At 34.8% G+C, this 24,810-nt stretch overlaps 1 protein-coding gene across 3 annotated transcripts in view; it reads right to left on the reverse strand.

Annotated features, from left to right (window-relative positions):
• LOC137397627 (alpha-mannosidase 2-like) overlaps positions 1 to 23,978 on the reverse strand; it is a 39,622-nt gene extending 15,644 nt beyond the window's left edge. For all 3 annotated transcript variants that reach the window (XM_068083924.1, XM_068083922.1, XM_068083923.1), the window contains exons 1-12: positions 23,928 to 23,978; positions 22,793 to 22,873; positions 21,983 to 22,107; positions 19,452 to 19,589; positions 18,695 to 18,913; positions 17,859 to 18,013; positions 13,099 to 13,287; positions 8,986 to 9,108; positions 7,366 to 7,532; positions 1,379 to 1,534; positions 537 to 716; positions 186 to 301 (exon numbers count right to left, since the gene is read on the reverse strand). In XM_068083924.1, the coding sequence (XP_067940025.1) occupies positions 186 to 301; positions 537 to 716; positions 1,379 to 1,534; positions 7,366 to 7,532; positions 8,986 to 9,108; positions 13,099 to 13,287; positions 17,859 to 18,013; positions 18,695 to 18,913; positions 19,452 to 19,589; positions 21,983 to 22,069 (1,530 nt within the window). In that variant the 5' untranslated portion in view covers positions 22,070 to 22,107; positions 22,793 to 22,873; positions 23,928 to 23,978. The remainder of the gene's footprint in view (positions 1 to 185; positions 302 to 536; positions 717 to 1,378; positions 1,535 to 7,365; positions 7,533 to 8,985; positions 9,109 to 13,098; positions 13,288 to 17,858; positions 18,014 to 18,694; positions 18,914 to 19,451; positions 19,590 to 21,982; positions 22,108 to 22,792; positions 22,874 to 23,927) is intronic.
• Positions 23,979 to 24,810: the final 832 nt, after the last annotated feature.

Raw genomic sequence — 24,810 nt, forward strand, 5'->3', positions numbered from 1 at the left:
AAGGATATGCATTTCAGGATGTTTAAGCCATGTATGAGCACAAACTCTCATTACTTGCCTTTGTAGAAAGAACAATTCTACTAAAGCCATAGTATAGCTTTAATATCTCAACATGAAGATAATGAAAAAGTACCCTTGTGACGTAAACGTCATGTGCAGATAGATATAAGTTGAACAAAGAATACCTTCAGTTTGATATGGGCAAGAGAGTCAACAGCGTGTAGCAAGGAGTTGTAAAGGGTAAAGACTTTGTCTGAGCCGGTCTCCACTGAAATAACTCTTTTTACATCCTCTGTGTCATCTACAACCACAGCATCTGAAACCTGCATTAAGGAGATTTTGACAGCATACAATAGTTAGAAGTAGTTTTCCTGAACAGCCGGTCAGATGTGCAACAACTATGACAAATAGTTTATGTGGAATTAATGAAGTACGTTCCAGATGTTTCCTGTACCTTAAGGCTGCTGTTCTGGATGCTTAGTATTTATAACAATATAATTGCAGCTGAAAATGAGTCCATCGCGTAGCCAACAAACCTCCATACGAGATGAGAGAGTGAGGGGACGTGTCGAAAACCAACTCTTCAGTTGTTCTCTGCACCTCGGTAGCCTTAGTTCCAAGCGTGTGAGCGAGATCAACAGAAAAATTTTCCAGGTTGGATGTAGCATTTTTCAGATGCACCATGAAGTCCAAAATAGTCTCCGTGGGACTGGTTCCTGTCATAAAACCCCAAGGCTAAGTAACAGGATGCAGCTGTATAGTGAGTTTATTGGCTGACAGGTCGATAAGACTAGATCATAGTAAAGGTGGGATTAACAGGGTTCAACAGTCTCTTGAAGATGAACTTGCATTAGGTTTTAGTTGATTTTATCAGAAAGTATGGGTATTTTTCTATCATTTGCAATTGTTTTTGATGCTTGAAGTGATCTGACTGCCAAGATTTTTTCAAGATTAAAATCGATAAAACACAATCAGGGTTAAAACACTCAGATCAAGTGAAAGTGCGATTATGACGTCTATATTTGCGAAAAGGCCGATCGAATAGAGACGGGTAACGATGCAACTTAGACGCAATAGCTGATATCAACTATAACAATGATAGTGGCTAGTGACACCATTTCGCCCACACTTTTCCACTGGGCTTTTTAACCGAGATCAGGTTTCGTCAATTTTAATCTTCAAACATCCTGGCAGTCAGATAACCTCAAACATCAAAAATAATCGCAAATGATACAAAAATACCGATACTTTCTGGTAAAACCTACTAACATTTTCTGTCAGTTTATCCTTAAACGTAACATTAGTATGACCTGATAGCTACATCAAAGTAACTAAATCAAACTCTTATCCTTTCATGTCAACCAAGTTATTCACTCACCTGTAATAGCATCATGATGCAAGAGCCAGCTAAGAGTTTCTCTTGCTTTGCTTAAACCTAGCACAGAGACAGTCTTGAGATCCTTAGACTCCAGTTTGTAAACTGAATACAAGATCTCAGCCTGTCTGAGTAAAACTTCAAGTCTCTTTATGCCAACTAAAAAACCATAAACATCAAAAAGTAATAATGATACCAGTACCTTCTAGTTTGCTTTACAATAGGAATCAGATGCTAAATGTCCGTTAAATCATTCCTTCAAGAACATGCAGACGCTGAAATACATGAACGCGCAATAAATGAGTGCTTGGTTATACAGATATTGTTTATTCCTAGAATTGGCAAACAGTCTATTGTATGAAACAACTAATGTTAACAAAGGGTTATATTCAATATAAAACACCCACTGTTAACAAGGGGTTGTACTCAATATATAGCGTCTAATGTTAAGTAGGTGTTACACTATATATAAAACCTACTGTTAGCATTACCTACTGTTACATTTCATATATAAAATCTAGTGTTAACAAATGGTAATACTCAATATACAACATCTACTGCTAACAAGGGGTTGTACTCCATAAATAACATCTAGTGTTAAAAAGGATGATACTCTATATCTAATACCTTACGTTAATAAACGGATATACCCAATATATAACACCTAGTGCTAACAAATGGTTATCTATATACAGTCAAACATGGATAACTCGAACTTCACGGGACAGAGCGAAAGTGTTCGAATTATCAGAGCGTTCAAGTTATCAGAGCACTGTCACAAGTCCATGTATTTACTCATTAGTAGATACATGTACATATACAAACTACATGTATAATATAAATCAAAAGCACAAATGGCTTGTTTCAAATTAAATGCTTCTAATGTAAAGTTTAAAACGTTTTTATCAAAAATTATAGAGATTTTTCTATCACTTGAGATTGGTTTGTTGTTTGAGGTGATGTTATTGCCAGGACATTTTTTAGATTGACATTGGCAAAACTTGATCGTTGTTGAAATGCTCAAAAGAAAAGACATCTTTTTCTTTTGAGCGTTTTACCCACGATCAATTTTGCCGATTTTTCTTGAAGTTTATGCAAAGATTACCTCGCTTCCGAAGGGCGATCGCTAAGCGGATGTTTGGTACAATTCAAATTTCACCAAACCTTTAGAAAAGTCGTTGACAAAAATATTTTGCCGATGGTGGTAATAATGACGCTTATGAATTACGAAGAGTTGAGGTTTACCTCTATGGCTTGGAATAAAGTGATTTTCTAAAGCGATAACAACCGTTTCGGTAGCCGTTGGGCAAAAAACAGTTCGAGTTAACAGTGTTGAGTTCGAGTTAACAGTGTTGAGTTCAAGTTATCTATAACAATTTATCATTACGTGGGAACGGACCAAAGAAACCGTTCGAATTAACCATGTGTTCGAGCTATCCGTGGGCGAGCTATCCATGTTTGACTGTATATATATATATTTCTCAAAGTATGTCTGTCGTCTGTCTGTCATTCCGGCTATAGATCTTAAAATCTTGATATTGTGATTCCTTTTTCTGATGGATTTGAACTCACGACGAATGCATCGACAATTTTGTAATCCGAACGCTCTACCACTGAGCTAAAACGCCATAGTAATCAGTTACATTTTCATATAACGGATAGATCTTGCGCGTGCTAATTATTTTAGCCTTGCATCCACGATTTATGATGCATCTGTTCAGAAATATTTTGGAACCTAAGTGTATGCAACGCGACGCTTATTCGTCTTTTTTTCATTAGGACTAATTTATTCGGCCCCACGATATAGACAATAAGTTATCTTAAGTCTTAAGTAAACTTAAAACTTGGCGACTTGTGTACTGATTATATACAGTGGAACGGCTCTTGGATGCTTTGGTTCTTGACCAACTCGCTTATACACCAAAGATTTTGAGATTTGTTTGTCTCGGATCTCGAACATAAATTCGAGAGTATGCCCATTGAAATTGGAACAGTTCCGGAAACAGCATGCAAACATCCGTTAACAAATGGAGAAGCAATTTACGCTTCAAAAATCTTTTACAAAAAGGGAAGGACCATCTGAAACGAAGAGATTTACCGAATAGACTTGCTAGAGAGATAACCCCTCCAGTCGAGTTACCCTAAATTGTTTTGGAGGAGGATTCTCCTTCAAAGTTGTGAAGTAAACGTGCCATTGCTGTTTATATTTTCCTTTTTCTACGATTTATGATGTAACTGATCTGTTGCATGTTTTTGCTGTTTCATTATCAATTTCTGCAATTTTTGCCAGTGTATCTTAACCCTAAATTTTTTTGATGTTTTAAGAGCAAAACATACGGAATGTTTACTTTTGTTTTCTTTTTTCATCGTCATAAATAGAAAACCTTTTATTAAAGTAAATAGAAACCCTTTCATTAAAATTAAACACGATCTTTTACCGATTTATCGATATTTACCCATTTTTATTTATAGTATGCAGTATACAGTACAGTTTACGGTGTAAAATGTAAAATACTTTACTGAAGTTGATTTCCCACCTCGGAATGGATTAAAATTTAATTACATTCATTCTAATGGTAAAAATTGTTTCGGATCTCCAACAACTCGGTTTTCGAACCGAGGTTCTACTGTACGCTGTTAAAATATATACGTCGCTGAAAGTTATGAAATTTTAAATTTACAGTGGTTTTAAAACCTTTACAAGTGTTTTATTCATTTTTAATTTAGTTGTCCCCCACAAAACATTTTCCTCATGATATGAAGTTTGAAAGTTACAGTTGTTTGACAAAGTTGGAAAACCTTTACAGTTGTTTTTATTTTCTCTTTTTATTTATTTCAACTACACAAAACACTTCTCTCATAATATGTAGTTTGAAAGTTAGAATGGCAAATGTTGTTATATATTAAATACAAATCACTCTTCTGTCCACAGACTTTTTTATTACCCGAGTAACGCCGGGTTGTACAGCTAGGTGTATTAGCTTACACATCTTTCCTTCTAAGCCTAACCAACTAGTAATTCGTAATTAATTTCACATTTTACAACAAACATTTGTAAGATTGCTGAAAGATTTATTGTGTAAGATTACAAGTATCAGTTATTCCTCACTCTCTTATATTTACATACATTTACGTACTTTGAGGAAAATATATATAGATACATAAACTTACACTCTCTTATTATTTTTATAAACTTCTTATAACTTTTGAAGTTTATAATATAAGTTTTTAAAGTTTGTTTCATCGTCATTATTATTTCAACTTGCATCCTTTTAAACATAATTTGAGTATCGTGTTTGAAGTTTAAACATTATTCATTTTCCCATCACTGTTATTATTACTTGGTTAGTTTCCAATCTTTATTACTAATATTAATTTTTCATTCAACCATTTTGGGCAGACATTGTTCTAATAAAATTTCAACTACAAAATGCTATGATATTCTGTCATATTTTCAATATGACAGAAGTCATTTTCAAACCGACATTCCACTGTACAAATTAAAAGATATAGGACGCTGAAAGTTATGAAATTGTAAATTTACATTGGTTTGAAAACCTTAACAGTTGTTTTATTTAATTTTAATTCAGTTCTCCTGCACTAAAAATTTTTCTCATGATATGAAGTTTGAAAGTTATAGTTGTTTGAAAAAGTTTGAAAACCTTTACAGTTGTTTTTATTTCCTCTCTTAATTTATGTCAACTACACAAAACACTTCTTTCATGATACGTAGTTTGAAAGTTAGAATGGCAAATATTGTTATATGTTAAATACAAATCAATTTTCTGTCCGAAGATTTTTTTATTAGTCGAGCAACGCCGGGAAGCACAGCTAGTACACAATATATTTGTGCAATTTCACAGTTTGTTATAACATAGCCAAATTGCTTTCAAGATTTTTGCAAAAGAAAATTAACCAATAAAACCTTTCTAATTCCCAAATAACCGGTGCTATCAACTATTGGTTGTTCACTTCGGAAAAGCCATTTCAATCAAGTGCAGAAGACTTGATGACAATTACCAGAAGTGCAATTTATGACACAGTTTTAGATAAAAGATTTATGTAGTCGATGATAAAATAAGTAAACAAAACAGTTTTAGCATCCAATTGGTCACAAATGGGAGTAAGCAGACAGTGATTGTTAGTATTTGATAAGTTGATTTTGGTTTGTCAGATCACTGAGATTAGAGATGAGCCGGTAACAGCTCTGAATACGACAGTTGAGGCTGTAGTAATGAAAATCGCTATTGTTATGCCTAAATAAGTAAATCACAAGTGACCCAGCTCATGCAAGAAAAAAATGTGGTACACACTGTGGTACAGTGTGTACCGCTGTACCACAGTGGTACACACCACAATGGTACACACCGTACCACAGTGGTACACACCGTACCACAGTGGCACACACCGTACCACAGTGGTACACACTGTACCACAGTGGTACACACCGTACCACAGTGGTACACACTGTACCACAGTGGTACACACTGCACCACAGTGGTACACACTGTACCACAGTGTATACCACTTTTACCCTTATACTCACTACACACTGTGAGTATAACAATTTTAATAACATCTTGAGAACAACTAAAAACATATACCAAGAAACTTGGTGTCTAAAATAATCATTAAGGTGAAAGATAAAAATTTCAGCGCGTGATAAGTTTTTAAAGTCAAGAGAACACGGAAGCTGTGACCACATGGCAAATTAAACAAGCTTTTAAAGTGGCATATTTCGGCCAAAGCATTGGGTGTTTGTATGAAGAGGCTACAGAAGTCCGAATTAGAAAAAATAGACGTCATTTCAGCTATTTTTTATGTTACGGTCAATCGGATTATGTTCGTCTGATTTACAAATTAATCAGTGATTTACGACTAAGCAAAGTAAATATTGTATTCATTAATAATATCTTGTCTAACCAAATGCGAGCATCGGTTGTGCCTTTCCAAAGCAAGTTGAGTCTTGGTCACATGAAAGTCACATGATTGACCACAATTAATCTTCAGAAATGCACATATCTAAGTTAGAGCATCCAAAGTCCTTTAGAAGCTGTCTAACAGGCCAGAATTAAACTCAAACAATTGTTTATAGCTATTAGCTGTTGTTGGGTGGTACTATTGCCTTATCTGTATTCAAAGTCGAGAACAAAGAGTTTCTGTCATTTGAGAAGAAATGAAAATAAATATTGCAAATGCTAATAAAATTGTTAACTTGAACACGAGTGTTGATTGTGCTGATAGAACCAAGATTGAGCACAACTGAAGTTGTTTGGTTTCAAGAGTTTAGGTTTTGGTTACTTCCACTGTTTTTATCCACAGAAGCATCTACTGTTGGAAACTTTACTTGCTGCATGAAGCCCAACAACAACACAGCAACAGAGTGACAACACAGCAAGCAAACCAAAATGTTTGGTTTGCTTTCAAACCAAAGGTTTCAAGTGCCTCTCTTCAGCTATGCCCAATCCAGCTTGACTAGCCCAGTTTGAAGCTGACATTTGATTGGTTAATATTAGCGAATGCCATAATTACTTTATATTTTGATAAATAGTAGTTCCAATCGTGATTCAAACCACTACAGCGTAAAGATGAACTGATGACATCATTTTTGGAAACGTATTTTTCTTCTGAGCTTTTTAACCGTGATCAAATTGTGTCAATTTTAATCTTGAAACATCCTGGCAGTCAAATCACCTCAAACATCAAAACAATCACAAATGATAGAAAAATACCAATACTTTTAGCAAATTCATCTTTACATCACACAGATCTAAAGCAGGATACAACTACAACCATGTTTATTTTTTAGTTTAGCCCTGACTCGGGCGACTGTCTCCTTCAAGCTTATGTTGCGTAATATAAACTACCTGGTGTGCACTGTTTTGGTTGGAAAGCGTTGTTTTGGTTGGCCTTTTAACAATTGCAGCCAATTTAGTTTAGCAACTGAGTGTTAAGTGTTAACTAAGTGTTAAGTGTTAACAAAGCTATACCTTTAATAAGCGGCCTTGTAGTAAAATAGCCAGTCCAGTATGTAGGTGCAGAGTCTGTGTTAGAAGGGGTTGAGTTAACCCAAGTATAATCACTGTTGTCGCTATAAGGAAAGAAGTCTCCGGAAAGTACAGGATACTCATGATCTCTCGTATGCTCCTCCAGTAACCTGATCAATAAGATAATAGGATAAATAGCTGTGTATTGCTTTTTGCCTTGGCTACTCTACTTGATGAAATATTCAGATGTCTAAGTATCTGAAATGCTTGAAAACTGACATTTGAATAAAAGAGAGAACACTACTAACAGTGTACTAAACTACATGTAGATGTTTAACTAACATAAACCTGCAATAATATATAAGTATACTGAACTAGATGGTTAACTAACATAAACCTGTAGTAATAGATAAGTATACTGAACTAGATGGTTAACTAACATAAACCTGTAGTAATAGATAAGTATACTGAACTAGATGGTTAACTAACACAAACCTGTAGTAATAGATAAGTATACTGAACTAGATGGTTAACTAACACAAACCTGTAATAATAGATAAGTACACTGAACTAGATGGTTAACTAACATAAACCTGTAGTAATAAATAAGTATACTGAACTAGATGGTTAACTAACATAAACCTGTAGTAAAAGATAAGTATACTGAACTAGATGGTTAACTAACATAAACCTGTAGTAATAGATAAGTATACTGAACTAGATGGTTAACTAACATAAACCTGTAGTAATAGATAAGTATACTGAACTAGATGGTTAACTAACATAAACCTGTAGTAATAGATAAGTATACTGAACTAGATGGTTAACTAACATAAACTTGTAGTAATAGATAAGTATGCTGAACTAGATGGTTAACTAACATAAACCTGTAGTAATAGATAAGTACACTGAACTAGATGGTTAACTAACATAAACCTGTAGTAATAGATAAGTACACTGAACTAGATGGTTAACTAACATAAACCTGTAATAATATATAAGTATACTGAACTAGATGGTTAACTAACATAAACCTGTAGTAATAGATAAGTACACTGAACTAGATGGTTAACTAACATAAACTTGTAGTAATAGATAAGTATGCTGAACTAGATGGTTAACTAACATAAACCTGTAATAATATATAAGTATACTGAACTAGATGGTTAACTAACATAAACCTGTAATAATATATAAGTATACTGAACTAGATGGTTAACTAACATAAACCTGTAGTAATAGATAAGTATACTGAACTAGATGGTTAACTAACATAAACTTGTAGTAATAGATAAGTATGCTGAACTAGATGGTTAACTAACATAAACCTGTAGTAATAGATAAGTACACTGAACTAGATGGTTAACTAACATAAACCTGTAATAATAGATAAGTATACTGAACTAGATGGTTAACTAACATAAACCTGTAGTAATAGATAAGTATACTGAACTAGATGGTTAACTAACATAAACCTGTAGTAATAGATAAGTATACTGAACTAGATGGTTTAACTAACATAAACCTGTAGTAATAGATAAGTATACTGAACTAGATGGTTAACTAACATAAACCTGTAGTAATAGATAAGTATGCTGAACTAGATAGTTAACTAACACAAACCTGAAGTAGTCAGCAAGAGTTCCAAATTGAAGTCGGACTTTGTGCTGAGGATTATCTTCATAATATTTCTTGAGGAAGCCCCAGTTTTTGTCAACACCAATAAACTCCTCGTAAGTGATGTATCTGCGAAGAGAATGCAGATAGTAAGAAAATGCAGACAATCATAAAAATTTCTCCCATGAAAATACAATGTGCAGTTAAAAACTGTCATGTACACAAAGACCTGGTAAAGTTGGACTTACTAGCTAGTAAGTAGCGAAGTAAGTACACACTGACAGACACAAAGTAAGCACAAGTACCTTAATGACCCCTTATCAGACATGCAGTCGACATTTTTATTTCATGCTACTTGTGATGCTTCTAAACAGTCATGATAAATGACAAGAGGAACCTGTTACCATGGCACTAGCACACTTTTGCTTGAAAAACTGGTATATGGTGAGCGACGTGACAAGCAATGAAGGTAGACTAAAACACTATCAGCTTAAAATGGTCTATAAATAGATATTGAACAGTGAATTGTCATTAGTGTGTGTGTGTGCGTGCGTGTGCGTGCATATGCATGGGGAGTGCGTGGGTTTACTGTGTTACAATGAGATAATACATCAAAATATAAAAACACACAAAATATTAGCAAAAGGAACTGCCAGATAGTTTAAAACTAGAGACAAGGCAGACCAGTAGCATCTATAAATAGTAGAAAAAAACACCGCTCTCTTTATCTCTTCACTCCATGCAACTCCATTCAAGCTGTAACATTCCTACAGGCGCTCGGCCAGTCGAATCTTCAGAGCAGTTAGAGGCAAATTTGGCAAATATTTAAGATGTTTCTTTGTCAAATATTTAAGATGTTTATGATACAGTACTGCAGCTGAATGCAACGTTGATCTCTGCCCTTTGTTTGTCCTAAACTTGTTTATATGTAAAGCATCGCTGTTTTTTAACTCAGTGCTATGTTCATGGTCAATAACCATATCTCTCAATTCATCACTTGTATAAGTTCTCATTTTAAAATAAATTTTAAAAGAAGAATTTAAAACATGTATCCCTATATAAGTACAACTGTACCTTCGAAGGATGGAGCATGGCAGACCACTATGAAAGTTCAGCAGACGTAGATTACACTCAATTATTAAATGCAATCTTTCATAGAAACAGTATGAGTTGTCAATCAAGGAGGTATAAAAACAGCAAAAAGAATTATAGGAAAGACAACTATATTAAAACCAGGAATAATTTATCCGTTAAGCAAATTGTAATCATTTGTAAAGCAACAGTAGTAGTACCAGCCAATTAGCAACAGGAAGTATTGTTGTTAAAGAAAGTAGCTAGTTATCAATTTGACCAACCAACCTATAAATGTAAATCCCAAAGTTTGGTGTCATTATCTGTCTGTCCAGTTATACCTATTAAATTCTTTGAATAAAAAGCTTGCTTCGTGCTGGATTTGAACTCACAAAGATTGCAACCGCCAAGTTTGTAAACCACTCATCTAACCACAAGTTTACGCAGTTCTAACGATTCCATTGCTCTTACCATATACCGTATACCCTTTTCATTGCTCTTACTATATACTGTATACCCTTTTCATTGCTCTTACTATATACTGTATACCCTTTTCATTGCTCTTACTATATACTGTATACCCTTTTCATTGCTCTTACTATATACTGTATACCCTTTTCATTGCTCTTACTATATACTGTATACCCTTTTCATTGCTCTTACTATATACTGTATACCCTTTTCATTGCTCTTACTATATACCGTATACCCTTTTCATTGCTCTTACTATATACTGTATACCCTTTTCATTGCTCTTACTATATACTGTATACCCTTTTCATTGCTCTTACTATATACTGTATACCCTTTTCATTGCTCTTACTATATACTGTATACCCTTTTCATTGCTCTTACTATATACTGTATACCCTTTTCATTGCTCTTACTATATACCGTATACCCTTTCCATTGCTCTTACCATATACTGTATACCCTTTTCATTGCTCTTACTATATACTGTATACCCTTTTCATTGCTCTTACTATATACTGTATACCCTTTTCATTGCTCTTACTATATACTGTATACCCTTTTCATTGCTCTTACTATATACTGTATACCCTTTTCATTGCTCTTACTATATACTGTATACCCTTTTCATTGCTCTTACTATATACCGTATACCCTTTCCATTGCTCTTACCATATACTGTATACCCTTTTCATTGCTCTTACCATATACCGTATACCCTTTTCATTGCTCTTACCATATACCGTATACCCTTTCCATTGCTCTTACCATATACTGTATACCCTTTTCATTGCTCTTACCATATACCGTATACCCTTTTCCCGATTGCACATGCTAAATGATGTATAAATGATACATTACGCCCACGGGTTACGATGCCCTTGTTATAAAATATTTTTCCCCTAACTCTATGAAGCACGATGACTTTTCGTTCTCGCCATACTAGGGTGAATTTGTTTTCTGCCATAAGATATCAACAAAAAATTCTTTCGAAATCAAAATTTGGCGATTGTACTGATTATGACGAAATAACAAAAATATTGATATGCTATTCGCCGAAATACCATCACAACGTCGTAAAGAGATATGCATTGCTTGTCATCTCAGTTCAGCTTTATTCATTATAGTAAAAACGGATTCGCAAACCGATAAGTGATAAATTTTTAGTTAAAAGTTTGATGTTTAATTAAATATAAACTAAAACTTCCTTTAAGTATCTGTTCAGCACAATAAATTCATTTAAGTTAGATTCAGCGTTTATGTTACACATCTGTCTTGAAGGTAAGAACTCCCCACGGTACGGACTGCACGTAGTACACTGTAATGTTACATTTTTTTGCAGATCATAACCACTAAATACATTAAAGTTATTGTAGGTAACTATAGTTGCTAAGGTTAACATTTTGTTTTGTTACTAATTTTAACGATGACGATTTTGATGATTTTACCAGGTGCTACCATTAGATAATTAATACGAGTTTCTATATGGTCACTCTATACAATATTTTCGTCCTATGGTGCTAACATTATATAATTGTATACCACACAATTTTTCATTGTAAGCATAGCAAAACAGACTATACTTAGCCATTACTCGCTAATGATTTCACATTTACATTTAAACACCTTTACAGTTATATTTTTCCCCCTAATTTATTTCAACAAAACACTTCTTTCCTGATCTGAAATTAAAAGTTAGTTGTTTGAAAAAGTTTGAAAACCTTTACAATTGTTTTATTTTTCTCTTAATTCATTTGAACTGCACAAAAAGCACTTTTTTCATGATATAAAGCTTAAAAGTTAGAATGGTAAATATCGTATATGTTAAATGAAAATAAATTTTCTGTCCGAAGATTGTTTTTATTCTCCCGGCAACGGCGGCCATTCACCTAGTCTTTCTTATAATAAGAGCCCTTTCGTCTGTCTGTCTGTCTGTCCATCTGTCCAAAGCAACGGTTGGAGGTGAAAAACAAGATCTTTCATTTTACGATATTCAAACTTACGACATTCAGATTAGGAACCTACACTCTAACCCTGCGTCAATCTATTCCTTTCCAATATTGTGGAATCAGAGTTAAAGCATTAATTTATTGAAAAACACGAAGAAACATCATTGGCTAAATTATTTAGCAGTGATTGTAAGGAAAGGAGGTCAAAGAGAAATAAAATCTAAAATGAGGAAGGTGGTGCGACTGAATGTGGTAACTGAAGATACAGTATAAAAGAAAACTGTTAACTCAAAGTTGAGTAATCAAAGCTAGATTAGACTAGCTGTGCTTCCCGGCGTTGCCCGGGTATTAAAAATCAGCTTATAAACAGAAGAGAGTAATGAGAGTTGCCTGCCACTTGCTATTAGCCTGGCACAATGCCAATGGAAAATTCCAGTAAGCCAACTAATAATAGCTAAATTTATTGCTGAGATTAGACCAGCTCTAACTAGAATAAGCCTTGCTTTAGCTACAACAAGTTTAGCTCTAGCTATAATAAGCTCTAGCTACAATAAGCTCTAACTAGACTAAGCTCTAGCTAGACAAAGCTTTAATTACAATAATGCCAATAACCTGTAAACACACAAACCTGAAATCATCACCTATAGGACAGAGGAGGACGTTGTGCTTAAAATAGGCAGACCGATGATGAATCTGTTGAGAGAGCAGATAGGCCCTCCTCTCCACCTTGGCCTTCCCATTGGTTATCCCTCTCATTTCCATGTCAATGTTGACCAGCGGTAGGTACTGCATCTCACTAGGTGAGAAGTCAAACGTTCTGTAATTAGAAGAAAAGCAAATTCATAAGCTATGCGACTGCATGGGCCATTACAAGTTTTCTCCAGTGAGTTTACCTTGCTCCTCCCTGCAACACTATAGCTCATATATAAACACCTCCTTGCAACACTACATGTAAGTACATGTAAGTAAGTGCATGTAAGTACATGAAAGTAAGTGCATGTAAGTAAATGTAAGTAAGTGCATGTAAGTAAGTACATGCAAGTAAATACATGTAAATAAGTGCATGTATGTAAGTACAAATAAGTACATTTAAATAAGTACATGTACGTATGTACATTTAAAAATGTACATGTAAGTAAGTGCATGTAAGTAAGTGCATGTAAGTACAAGTAAATAAGTACATGTGAGTATGTGCAAGTATGTACACAGTTCTCCTTCACAATGTTTCGCCTTTTCCTGCTTTAACAATAATTAATAATAATAATAAACAGTGCTTCATATCTTCTTTTTGTGTTTTAAAATCAAGGATCCAGGAAGACTAGTGCTAGTGGTAGCGGGAAGAAAGCAATGCTTCTTTCAAAAGTAAAATAAAAAAAGAAAAACGTGATCAATCATCTTCAGGCTTATCGTTTAATGATTCCTGAAGCGTCTAGCAATTAACGAGAGGAACAACATGAAGATGAGAAATTAATGTGAAGAAAAAGAAGTGTAAATGAGTGAAAGCTGGGCGACTAGCTGTGCTAATTAGCTGTAATGAGTGAAAGTTGGGCTTCATCAGTACAGTAATACTTCAACTTACGAGTGCTCCAACGTACGAGAAACTTGAGATACAGCCAGCTTTTAAGCAAGTTTTAGCACTAACATACGAGCCATATTTGAGATACGAGCTCGTGAGTCAGTTGCCAAGCATGCTGGAGGTGTTTTATGCCAACAGCATCAATCTGTATTTTTCAACTGCACAGGTTATACTTTTGTACCGTGTTTTGTGCACGCTTTTCAGTGCAGAATTATGTGAATTAAAAGTACTGTGCGTAGACCGAAAGTTTGCCAGTAAAATAAAAAATAATGCAAAGAAAAAGCAAATGATAACAATTGATATTAAACGGAAAATTATTGAAAAATATGCGAAATGTGTATGCATGATTGAGTTAGGTCAGCAATATGACAGAAATACATCCACAATTATCAAACAGAAGGATTATATTCAGGGCATTTAGCTCGCAAAAGTACTAACCGTAGTTTCTAAACAGCGCAGCGATCTTCATGACCGCTGATGGAGAGACCGCTCAGGCATTGGATATAAGATAAACATTTGAAAAGGCCGTTTGAAAAGGCTAATAAAAGCTATTTGAAAAGGCCGTTGCTATCTATCAAAACTATAAAAATAGACATTCGGACAAGTTGGCTAGTGGTCGTGTATTAAACCTTTGTCACGACACCTGTGTTCGTCCTAATCGCGACATGTTGAAAGGACGACAAAGGCAAACGTCTTTAGATAGGTTCATCTTAAAACGGCCGGCTAGTCGTGAAAGCGAAACAAAGGAAAAATTATCTAACTAGCGAGAAACTTCAAACTATGAACGCCGAAGAAATTTTAATTACGTTAAGTTAAAAATGAAAGTTTGCTTTTAGATTTGCTTCTAAGTTTGTCTTTTAAGACTGATAAAATCCAAATTTATCAAAGTCAACTGTTGTAATGAAGGATAACTTATATATCTCTCTCTGGCAAATGCTAGCGTTAGCTGCTATTGTATGTACTTAATTTTACATTTTAATTTAACACATTTCCTTGCATTATTTTTTATTTGTTGCTTTTTGAAAGCATGTGGTAAGTTAGGACAATAACCAACATGTTCTTTCTGTTACAATATCTTGTTTTGAGTGTTTTATTTGCATTTTACAGAGTATGGAAACCAATTAATATATATTTAATTGGTCTATATATAAATAAATTGCACCAACATGCGAGTAAATCGACATACGAGCTCAGTCTCGGAACGCATTAAGCTCGTAAGTTGAAGTATGACTGTAATGAGCTGTGCTAATTAATGATGACATTTTAAAAAAATCGATATATAAATCTCAAAGTTCATCATCGTCTATTCAGAAGTGTGCCTGTCCAGTTTTAGCTATTAAAATCTTGAAATGAAAAGCTCCCTTTATGCTGGATTTGAACTCACGAAGGTTGCATCCGCAAGTTGTAAACTACGCATTTAGCCACTGAGCTATAGGCCCACAGTCCTTAGCTTTTACTCACTCTTATTATATACCCTATACCGTATACGCACACAAAATGTGCACATTTGATTATAAACTAATATTACCTTTTGTATTTGCTATTTTTTGAAATTGTTTAAAAACTAATTTTTTGCTACCATTACCTATTTGTTTAATTTGTAATTTTTAAATGTGCCGTTTCAATTTCAAATGAGCCGTTACACTTCTATTTCCGGTTTTCGTAAGGTTTGATCGCTGAATCGGTAAAAGCTAATACATTTCAAGTGGACAATTGTATTATCGAGTAGGAATAGCCTCTACATTCTCTCTCCATCCGGTCAGACAAAGTACTAGACAAAAACAGCCCGATATCTTATGTTTTCATTTGTATCAGTATCGTCGTATTCAAAGTTTTGATGGACACATCTGCTGGAGCAGTAACCCCTTTTTATACACACACACTTCTATGCACGATTTGTTATCATAAATTTAAAACAATCAGGATTTTTAAATTGTTTGCTCAGTTCATATTACTTGTATCATTACCAAACCATCTTTCGTTATAATCGTAGTACAACAGACTTAATTTAGCATATTACTTGCTAATTATTTCACATTTACATTTAAACACTTTTATAGTTGTTCTATTTTGTTTCTTAACTTATTCGACCTGCACAAAACGTTCTCCTCATGATATGAAGTTTGAAAGGTACAGTTGTTTGACAGAGTTTAAAAACCTTTACAGCTGTTTAATTTTTTCTCTTAATTTATTTAAACTGCACAAAACACTTTAATCATCATATTAGGTTTGAAAGTCAGAATGGTAACTGTTGTTATATGATAAATAAAAGTATATTTTCTGTGCAAAAACTTTTATTACTCGGGCAACCGGGCATTCACCTAATCTAATATAAAAACAAATATATTTATAAGATACGTTAATTTGAAGTTCACATGATTTAATTTGCACTGTATCCATTATCGCTTCCAACTAGACACAACTTCCAATTACCAACTAGACACAACTTCCAATTACCAACTAGACACAACTTCCAATTACCAACTAGACACAACTTCCAATTACCAACTAGACACAACTTCCAATTACCAACTAGACACAACTTCCAATTACCGACTAGACACAACTTCCAATTACCGACTAGACACAACTTCCAATTACCAACTAGACACAACTTCCAATTACCAACTAAACACAACTTCCAATTACCAACTAGACACAACTTCCAATTACCAACTAGACACAACTTCCAATTACCAACTAGACACAACTTCCAATTACCAACTAGACACAACTTCCAATTACCAACTAGACACAACTTCCAATTACCAACTAGACACAACTTCCAATTACCAACTAGACACAACTTCCAATTACCAACTAGACACAACTTCCAATCACCAACTAGACACAACTTCCAATTACCAACTAGACACAACTTCCAATTACCAACTAGACACAACTTCCAATTACCAACTAGACACAACTTCCAATTACCAACAAGACACAACTTCCAATCACCAACTAGACACAACTTCCAATTACCAACTAGACACAACTTCCAATTACCAACTAGACACAACTTCCAATTACCAACTAGACACAACTTCCAATTACCAACTAGACACAACTTCCAATTACCAACATTACAGAACACGTGTATTAAGTTTGGATAAAATTAGCCAAAAAATGTGGAAAAGCATAGCCCATGCAGACTAACAGACAGACAATGACAAAGTCAGATTTATTAATATAGATTATTACTACACAATTTATTTTTGCATATAAAGTATATAAATATAATACATACGATATACATCTTATTAAATTTATCATACAATATATTTGTTTTAATATTATGCATAATTATTTGAGGTATTTACCATGAAAGCTTTTACATTTGGAGTAAATTAAACAAAGTATTTTTATATGAAAACTTGCTCGAACATATAACAGCAACTATCAGAAAAGATCAGCTTCGTATGTCAAGGATTTGCTGTATTGCCTTATTACTGTTCTAAAAATAAGATTCTATCAAAAGATTTGAGCAGCTCAAGGCAATTGGAGTAAGTGTGATGCACATGTAATAATAATAACCCTAATAATATCTAAAAGAAGAGTAGAAAGTCAAAGCAGACCAAATGAATTCCAGTTATTTTATGATCAAGCCAAGCGAATCACAGAACTATCAGTAAATCAACTAAAATCATTTGTTCCATTTGTTGATTTTGACCCAACTGTGATTAAAGTCATCGAAAAGTCAGCGGTGACGAGTTTAAACCAAAGTTCAATTTTTATAAAACTCAATTTTATAAAAACCATCTAATAATTAGTTAACGAGTCAGCGAAAAGCAATTTAGTGATCTACTAACTTTGCAAAATCAAGCTGTGGTCCAAATGCTTCTCTGGTACTATAGAGCGCATGGGGCAAGATATGGGTGAGCATGTCACTAGAGTTGTCTTTTTCCTCCATTCCCTGTCTCCAGTAGAACTCAAGCATTTGTTTCTCTCTCAGTTCCTTCTTCAGCTACATATACGTGCACACAGGTAGACAATATGAGCTACATATACGTGCACACAGGTAGACAATATGAGCTACATACACGTGCACACAGGTAGACAATATGAGCTACATATACGTGCACACAGGTAGACAATATGAGCTACATATACGTGCACACAGGTAGACAATATGAGCTACATATACGTGCACACAGGTAGACAATATGAGCTACATATACGTGCACACAGGTAGACAATATGAGCTACATATACGTGCACACAGGTAGACAATATGAGCTACATATACGTGCACACAGGTAGACAATATGAGCTACATATACGTGCACACAGGTAGACAATATGAGCTACATATACGTGCACACAGGTAAACATTATGAGCTACATATACGTGCACACAGGTAGACAATATGAGCTACATATACGTGCACACAGGTAGACAATATGAGCTACATACACGTGCACACAGGAAGACAATATGAGCTACATATACGTGCACACAGGTAGACAATATGAGCTACATATACGTGCACACAGGTAGACAATATGAGCTACTGCTATTCTGTGCTAACTCATCATATTCACTCTTCCAAGTTATTCAAATATAAACCAACTCATCCATATGGAGATAGTCTTATCATATAAACCAGCTCATTCATACAGAGCCCAGCAGATGTATACAACTAACCAGCATGTCTATTCTGTTAATCACCATTCCCTTAAGACCAGACTGCTTCAGAAGGTATGGCATGGTAGACGAATGGCCAAATGGGTCATTGGCCCAGCTGTACTCAGGAAACAGCCCAAACTCATGCTCGAGCCATGTATGGCCAAGTATGAGATTCTCAACGAGTGAGTAGACAGTGGTGGAAGCCTCATCCGGCATCGACCATGAGCCATGGTCAATCTAAAAGAGTTTTATAGGTTCAATAAATTACTTATTAGTTGGGTCACTATTACATTTTTAAATGGCAAGTATTTACAGTTATGCCACTTCATAACACTGTTTGTGGTCCCTGAGAGCTAATGTTCATTCTATATGATGAATGAGGAGTTATTGACGATGCGTTTAATAGTTCCTTGACAGTGTAATAGGGGCATTTAATGAGATCCTTACACGTGTCCCACGTGTAAGGATCTCATTCAAATTTTCCAGACAATGTGTATTAAAAAATGATGAACTTTTAGAGTAAAATCAAATGTATTAAATCAAGTCAGGAACAGTCAAGATTAAAAGCACGCAAAGAAAGAACAACTCCCAACAAGAAACATAACATTTAATAGAGATAATATGAAGAGATATGACAGACAATGAAAGCAGATACATTGTAGCACCATCTACAATACAACCATAAACACAAGATCATGCTTACAGAAGGATACAAGTAAACAGCTCATACTAGTTGTATAACGACAGGGTTAAACAGGTTTCAGGGAAAACGTACCAGAACCCGCCGACTTTTGATGGCTGACTTGAGCAGCTGTCTTGATTCCTCTGATGTCGTTCTATACCACCTGAGAAGACTCACTGATTCACTCCAGTGGAAGGGCATGTCACTCTCCCCCTCTTTTAGGAAGGTAATCTATAGCACATGCTTGCACAAATGTCCTATACACATATGTACACATGTCCTAGACACATATGTATACACGTCCTATGCAAATATGTACTCATGCCTTGTACAAGTATATAGACATGTCCAATACGCATATGCCTTAAACACATATGTACACATGTCTGGTATACATATGTACACATGTCCTAGACAAACATGTACACATGCCTTATACACATATGTACATATATCTTATACACATATGTACACATGTCTTGTACAACTTTGTACACATGTATACATATGTACGTATGTGTTAATATGTTTAGGATAGGTGTACAAGTGTAAAGGATAGTACATAAAGGTATACATGTCATGTGCACACATGTGTGTAAGACATGGGTACATATGTGTTTAGAGCATGCGTGCATCTGTGCATAAGACGTGTATACAGACATGTATAGGACACGCATATACATGTATGTCTGAAAAATATCTGTACACACATCTTATATGTATGACCTATATGCATGACCTATATGCATGACCTATATGCATGACCTATATGCATGACCTATATGCATGACCTATATGCATGACCTATATGCATGACCTATACGCATGACCTATATGCATTACCTATATGCATGACCTATATGCATGCCACAACAGATGCAACTAAATATATTTTGTTACAAATATATTGAATTCTGTAGAAAAGGTTATTCATTTGCTTTCAACATGATGATAAGTCTACGGAAAAACAAAAAAGAAAAAAAATTCATGTTTGCACTAAAAACAATAAATAAGCACTGTAGTATCTATATTCACCTGCTGCTTGCTTATGAACTTACATATCTCTTTATGCAAGTACATATCAATAAGTCTATTTATATAATATCTCATATCCTGTATCGTATATCCTTCAGCTTGTTCATAATTAAAATTAAAACCAAATAGATTATCCGAAGTAGTGTACTTTTTTTAGCACCATTGGTCATTTTAAAATAAAGCTACCGTTCTCTCCGTTCGGAAGCCTTCATAATTGACAAATGAGAAGTAATCTATATATATAAATGTGAAAGTACGTCTGTCCTTCCAACTGTAGATCTTAAAATCTTGGAATAAGGAATCCGTACCGAAGAAGACTTGATCTCAGTCCTACCATACACCAGTTCAACGCAGTACCCATTAGGCCAGCGAGATTGAGTTGGCAGCATGCTGATATAAGTCATGATATGAGACCAAGTACCCAATGGCTTTGCATACGACGTAGGTCATAGCATAACGTCACGAGAAGCTGTTGGCTCACATTATTAAACGTACTCAAATTTTCCGTTGGCAATGTGCCAGGCTAATAGCAAACAACTCTCATTACTTCTCATTGTTTATAAGACAAAACACTGTTCTCATGATATGTAGTTTGAAAGTTAAAATGGCAAATGTTGTTATATGTTAAATACAAATCAATTTTCTGTTCAAAAAGGCGTTTCTATTACCCGGGCAACGCCGGGTAGCACAGCTAGTTTATACATATGCTTTATTCGTTGAAATGAGTGGGCCTCACTGGTCAGATTATAATTTCGTGTAACTTTTTCTATTTAAAATCAGCTTCAACTTGAGATTCATTTAAGATGACTTACAAAATTATTATTAATAAACTGTGACTTTTGGATCGATGTTACCGATCAGAAATAATGAAGTGTAGCATGGATGTGAAAGCCTTTTCTTTTTGTGTTACGATAGCAGTTGTTTCACATATACGAACTATCACGCAATCACAAAATTCTGCATATGCAACTAATGACAGGAGTGAAACCTTGGCTAACATGAGGTGCTAACAAACTTAACTAATCTCATCATCTGAAACCTCAAAATAATAGTGTCAATTGAGAAACTAACAATTGCTTTGCGACAAAAAAGAGAACAGATGGGTAGGTAACAACCAATAATAATATATAAATCTCAGTGTTTGTGTGTTTTCTGTGCTTCGGTTTGTCCAGCTATGGCGATTGGCGATTGGTATCTATCAATGACAAATCCGTATCACGGTGGATTTGATCTCGGAACATCCCAATCACCAAGAGATTACCAAACCAATTGAGCTACGCGAGATGCATTAGATTCATTGGGCGATATGAGTGTTCATGTAGGTTGAAATACATATAGTGGTTCTGCATTATGTTATGGCGCAACATCACTAAAGCTTGCTCTCACTGCTCTTATTAGTAAGTTTCGCAATACGAATACTAGCTTACTCAAATTAAATATTGGCAATGTGCCAGGCTGATGGCAAGTGGCACGCAACTTTATTACCTACCACTGTTGATAAGCTGTATTTTAATACCCATGCAATGTCGAGCATTCCGCTAGTAATATTATAGATATCAACATGTCTAATTCCCTATTTATCAACTTACCAGGTAATCAAACATGGTACGAGTTCTGCTTTGGTAATACATATCATAAGTCCATAGCCAGCCAGGGTCATTGTGTGAGTGAGGCATGAGAATGACAGTGACCACGTCTTCTGACTTGTTGTGTTCTACAAGTAGTTACCAGGATTCGACTCACTATTGCTGATTAGTTGACAACAACAGAAAGACAAAAGATAAGCAATTACATCTGCTACAGAAGCATAAAGACGTTACATGATCAGCCAAGAGGTCAAGGACAAGTGCTGCTGAGGAGGGGATAAGACACTCAACATAGTAGTTCACAATGAGTAACTATGTTACATATGTGATAAATATGGTCAAACTAGTAACATGGTCTATATATAATATGCTACATTTTACTATCACTATATATATACTACATACATATATTTACTACATACTATATATCTACTATACTCTCTCTCTACCTGCACCATATCTACTTATAATATACTAAATTATACTATCTTTAATCCTTCCACTTGAACAAACCTGTTTTATACAATCTGAAGAGTTGCTATTATTGCAACAAATACATGCTTCATTGATGCTTGTAAAGACCAGTGAGTGATCAATTCAGAACGCAACATTACATTTCTTTAACATTAAACATGAATTCTTTCATAGCTTTTCAGTTGAACACATGTTCATTCTGCATGCAACCTCGCGGTGGAGCAAGGAAAAATTCAATGGTTCTTCATGTTTTGATATGGTAAAGCGCATTTCAAATCAGAAGGCTGTAAGCCAACCAGATCTTAGACTGATGCCCTGCCTGCCCAACAATCCACTCACCTGGACCATGAGTAAACCTGTTATAGTTCTTATCAACTTTAGCTAACTTCTCTTTGTATTCTTTCGATTTAGCCTTTTTATCTGCAACACAAATGCCATCAGATCAGCTTTGTTTGACGTGTATATATAATCAAAACCAATGCTTATTTGTGGAAAACATGATTCTGTTGGCTGACATCTTTACGATACATATTCTGCAATCTAGTGTAATCTGGTCTAATCTGGTCTACTAAAACATCGTTTTATAAGAGCTTAGTGGAGCATGCCTCGGCCTCACTCAGGGTCTAAACCATTGACATATATGGTTTGGACCTCAGAGTGAGGTATATATATATTTATATAAGTTATTATATTATATTATATTTATATATATATACATATATATTTATATACATATAATTATATACATATAAATATATATATGAATATATATATGAATATATATATATGAATATATATATATGAATATATATATGAATATATATATATGAATATATATATGAATATATATATATATATGAATATATATATCTTTATATTTTAATACCCGAGCAATGGCGGGTAGCGCAGCTAGTATATATATACATTGTCTCCTATACATTGTCTCATATATCCATTGTATATATATATATATACTAGCTGTGCTACCCGCCATTGCCCGGGTATTAAAAGTCAGCTTTTAAACAATGAGAGGTAATGAGAATTGCCTGCCACTTGTTATTAGCCTGGCACAATGCTAATAGATAATTTGAGTAAGCTTATTAATAAGAGCTACGGCTTGTCATGACCAAAAGCAGTAACGTATTTGCTCCCGTATAGCGACATATATCGCCTAATGAATCCATCAAGCTCGTGTGGCTAAATTGCAGGGCTGTCGGACTGGCGAACGGGAGGTTACGACATATAATCTTCTTCAATATGGTGTCTTTATTCCAAAATTTAAATAGCTATAGCTGGACATATTCAACGACGACAAACTTCGAGAAATATATATATTTATATATATAAATAGTTAATTATCCTATGTCCCTGTTTAAAAGTAATTCTATGGCTAAACATAAATATGCATATATAATATCAACAATATAAGCTAAAAAGCCGCTTAAATACTGTTGAAGTGAACTCAAGTACTCACAAACACTGTCAACCAAATCCTGTATCAGTATTGGACTTCTATTGTGGTCACTTTTTCTTCGATCTTCCAGCCATTTCTATAAGTATTATCCGGAAGGAATTCTTATACAAACTATAATACTAGCATCAACCTAGCATCAGACAGCTTCACATAATAATAAAGTTTATAGTGTAAAATATCAAACATTCGACTGACCCGCAGTTTACCAAGTTCATAATTTAACAACGACTAACAATTGGGTTATTAAAAGAAAGGGCCACATTACAAACAAGTTATCCATAGCACTGTCACAGGACTGACTGCAGTCTTAGCTACAAACTCCCTTTCAACAGAATTCTGATTTCACTGTCGTTGTTAGTAGAAATATTCTATCTGTTCAGGTATGAGAGAAGATTGAACATGGGATTGTTAAGTGGTTGTCAATATTTTGGACATGAGGAATTTTTCTGAATCTAGAATGATATCAAGAATGGTGAGATGTAGAAAGATCTAGAATGAATGTCATAGCCTTCACTCCCTTTCTTCATTCCTCCCTCCCTTCACTCCCCCTCGTTTCCCTCCCCCCTCTCTTCACTCCCTTCACTCCTCCCTCCCTTCACTCCCTCAGGGCCAACTCCCATCAGTTAATCAACACAATTTCTATTGAGCTGCAAAGTTGCATACAGTCATAGCTGAAGGCTAGTTCATGCTGTACCGTACAAAAGCTTGGTTCGCGCTGTATCGTCGTATGTCAGGCTTGCCCTCTTGGCGATTATTCATCGATTATGTGTCCGTAACCAGATGACAATGCACGATATGCATAATCCGAGGCAATGCAGATATATCGAAAATCGTTCCAGCTGTCAAACTTGCACGATATTTCGCCGAGCATCCACAACAGTCC

Source organism: Watersipora subatra, chromosome 5, assembly GCF_963576615.1.
Source record: "Watersipora subatra chromosome 5, tzWatSuba1.1, whole genome shotgun sequence".
Taxonomy (NCBI): Eukaryota; Metazoa; Bryozoa; class Gymnolaemata; order Cheilostomatida; family Watersiporidae; genus Watersipora; species Watersipora subatra.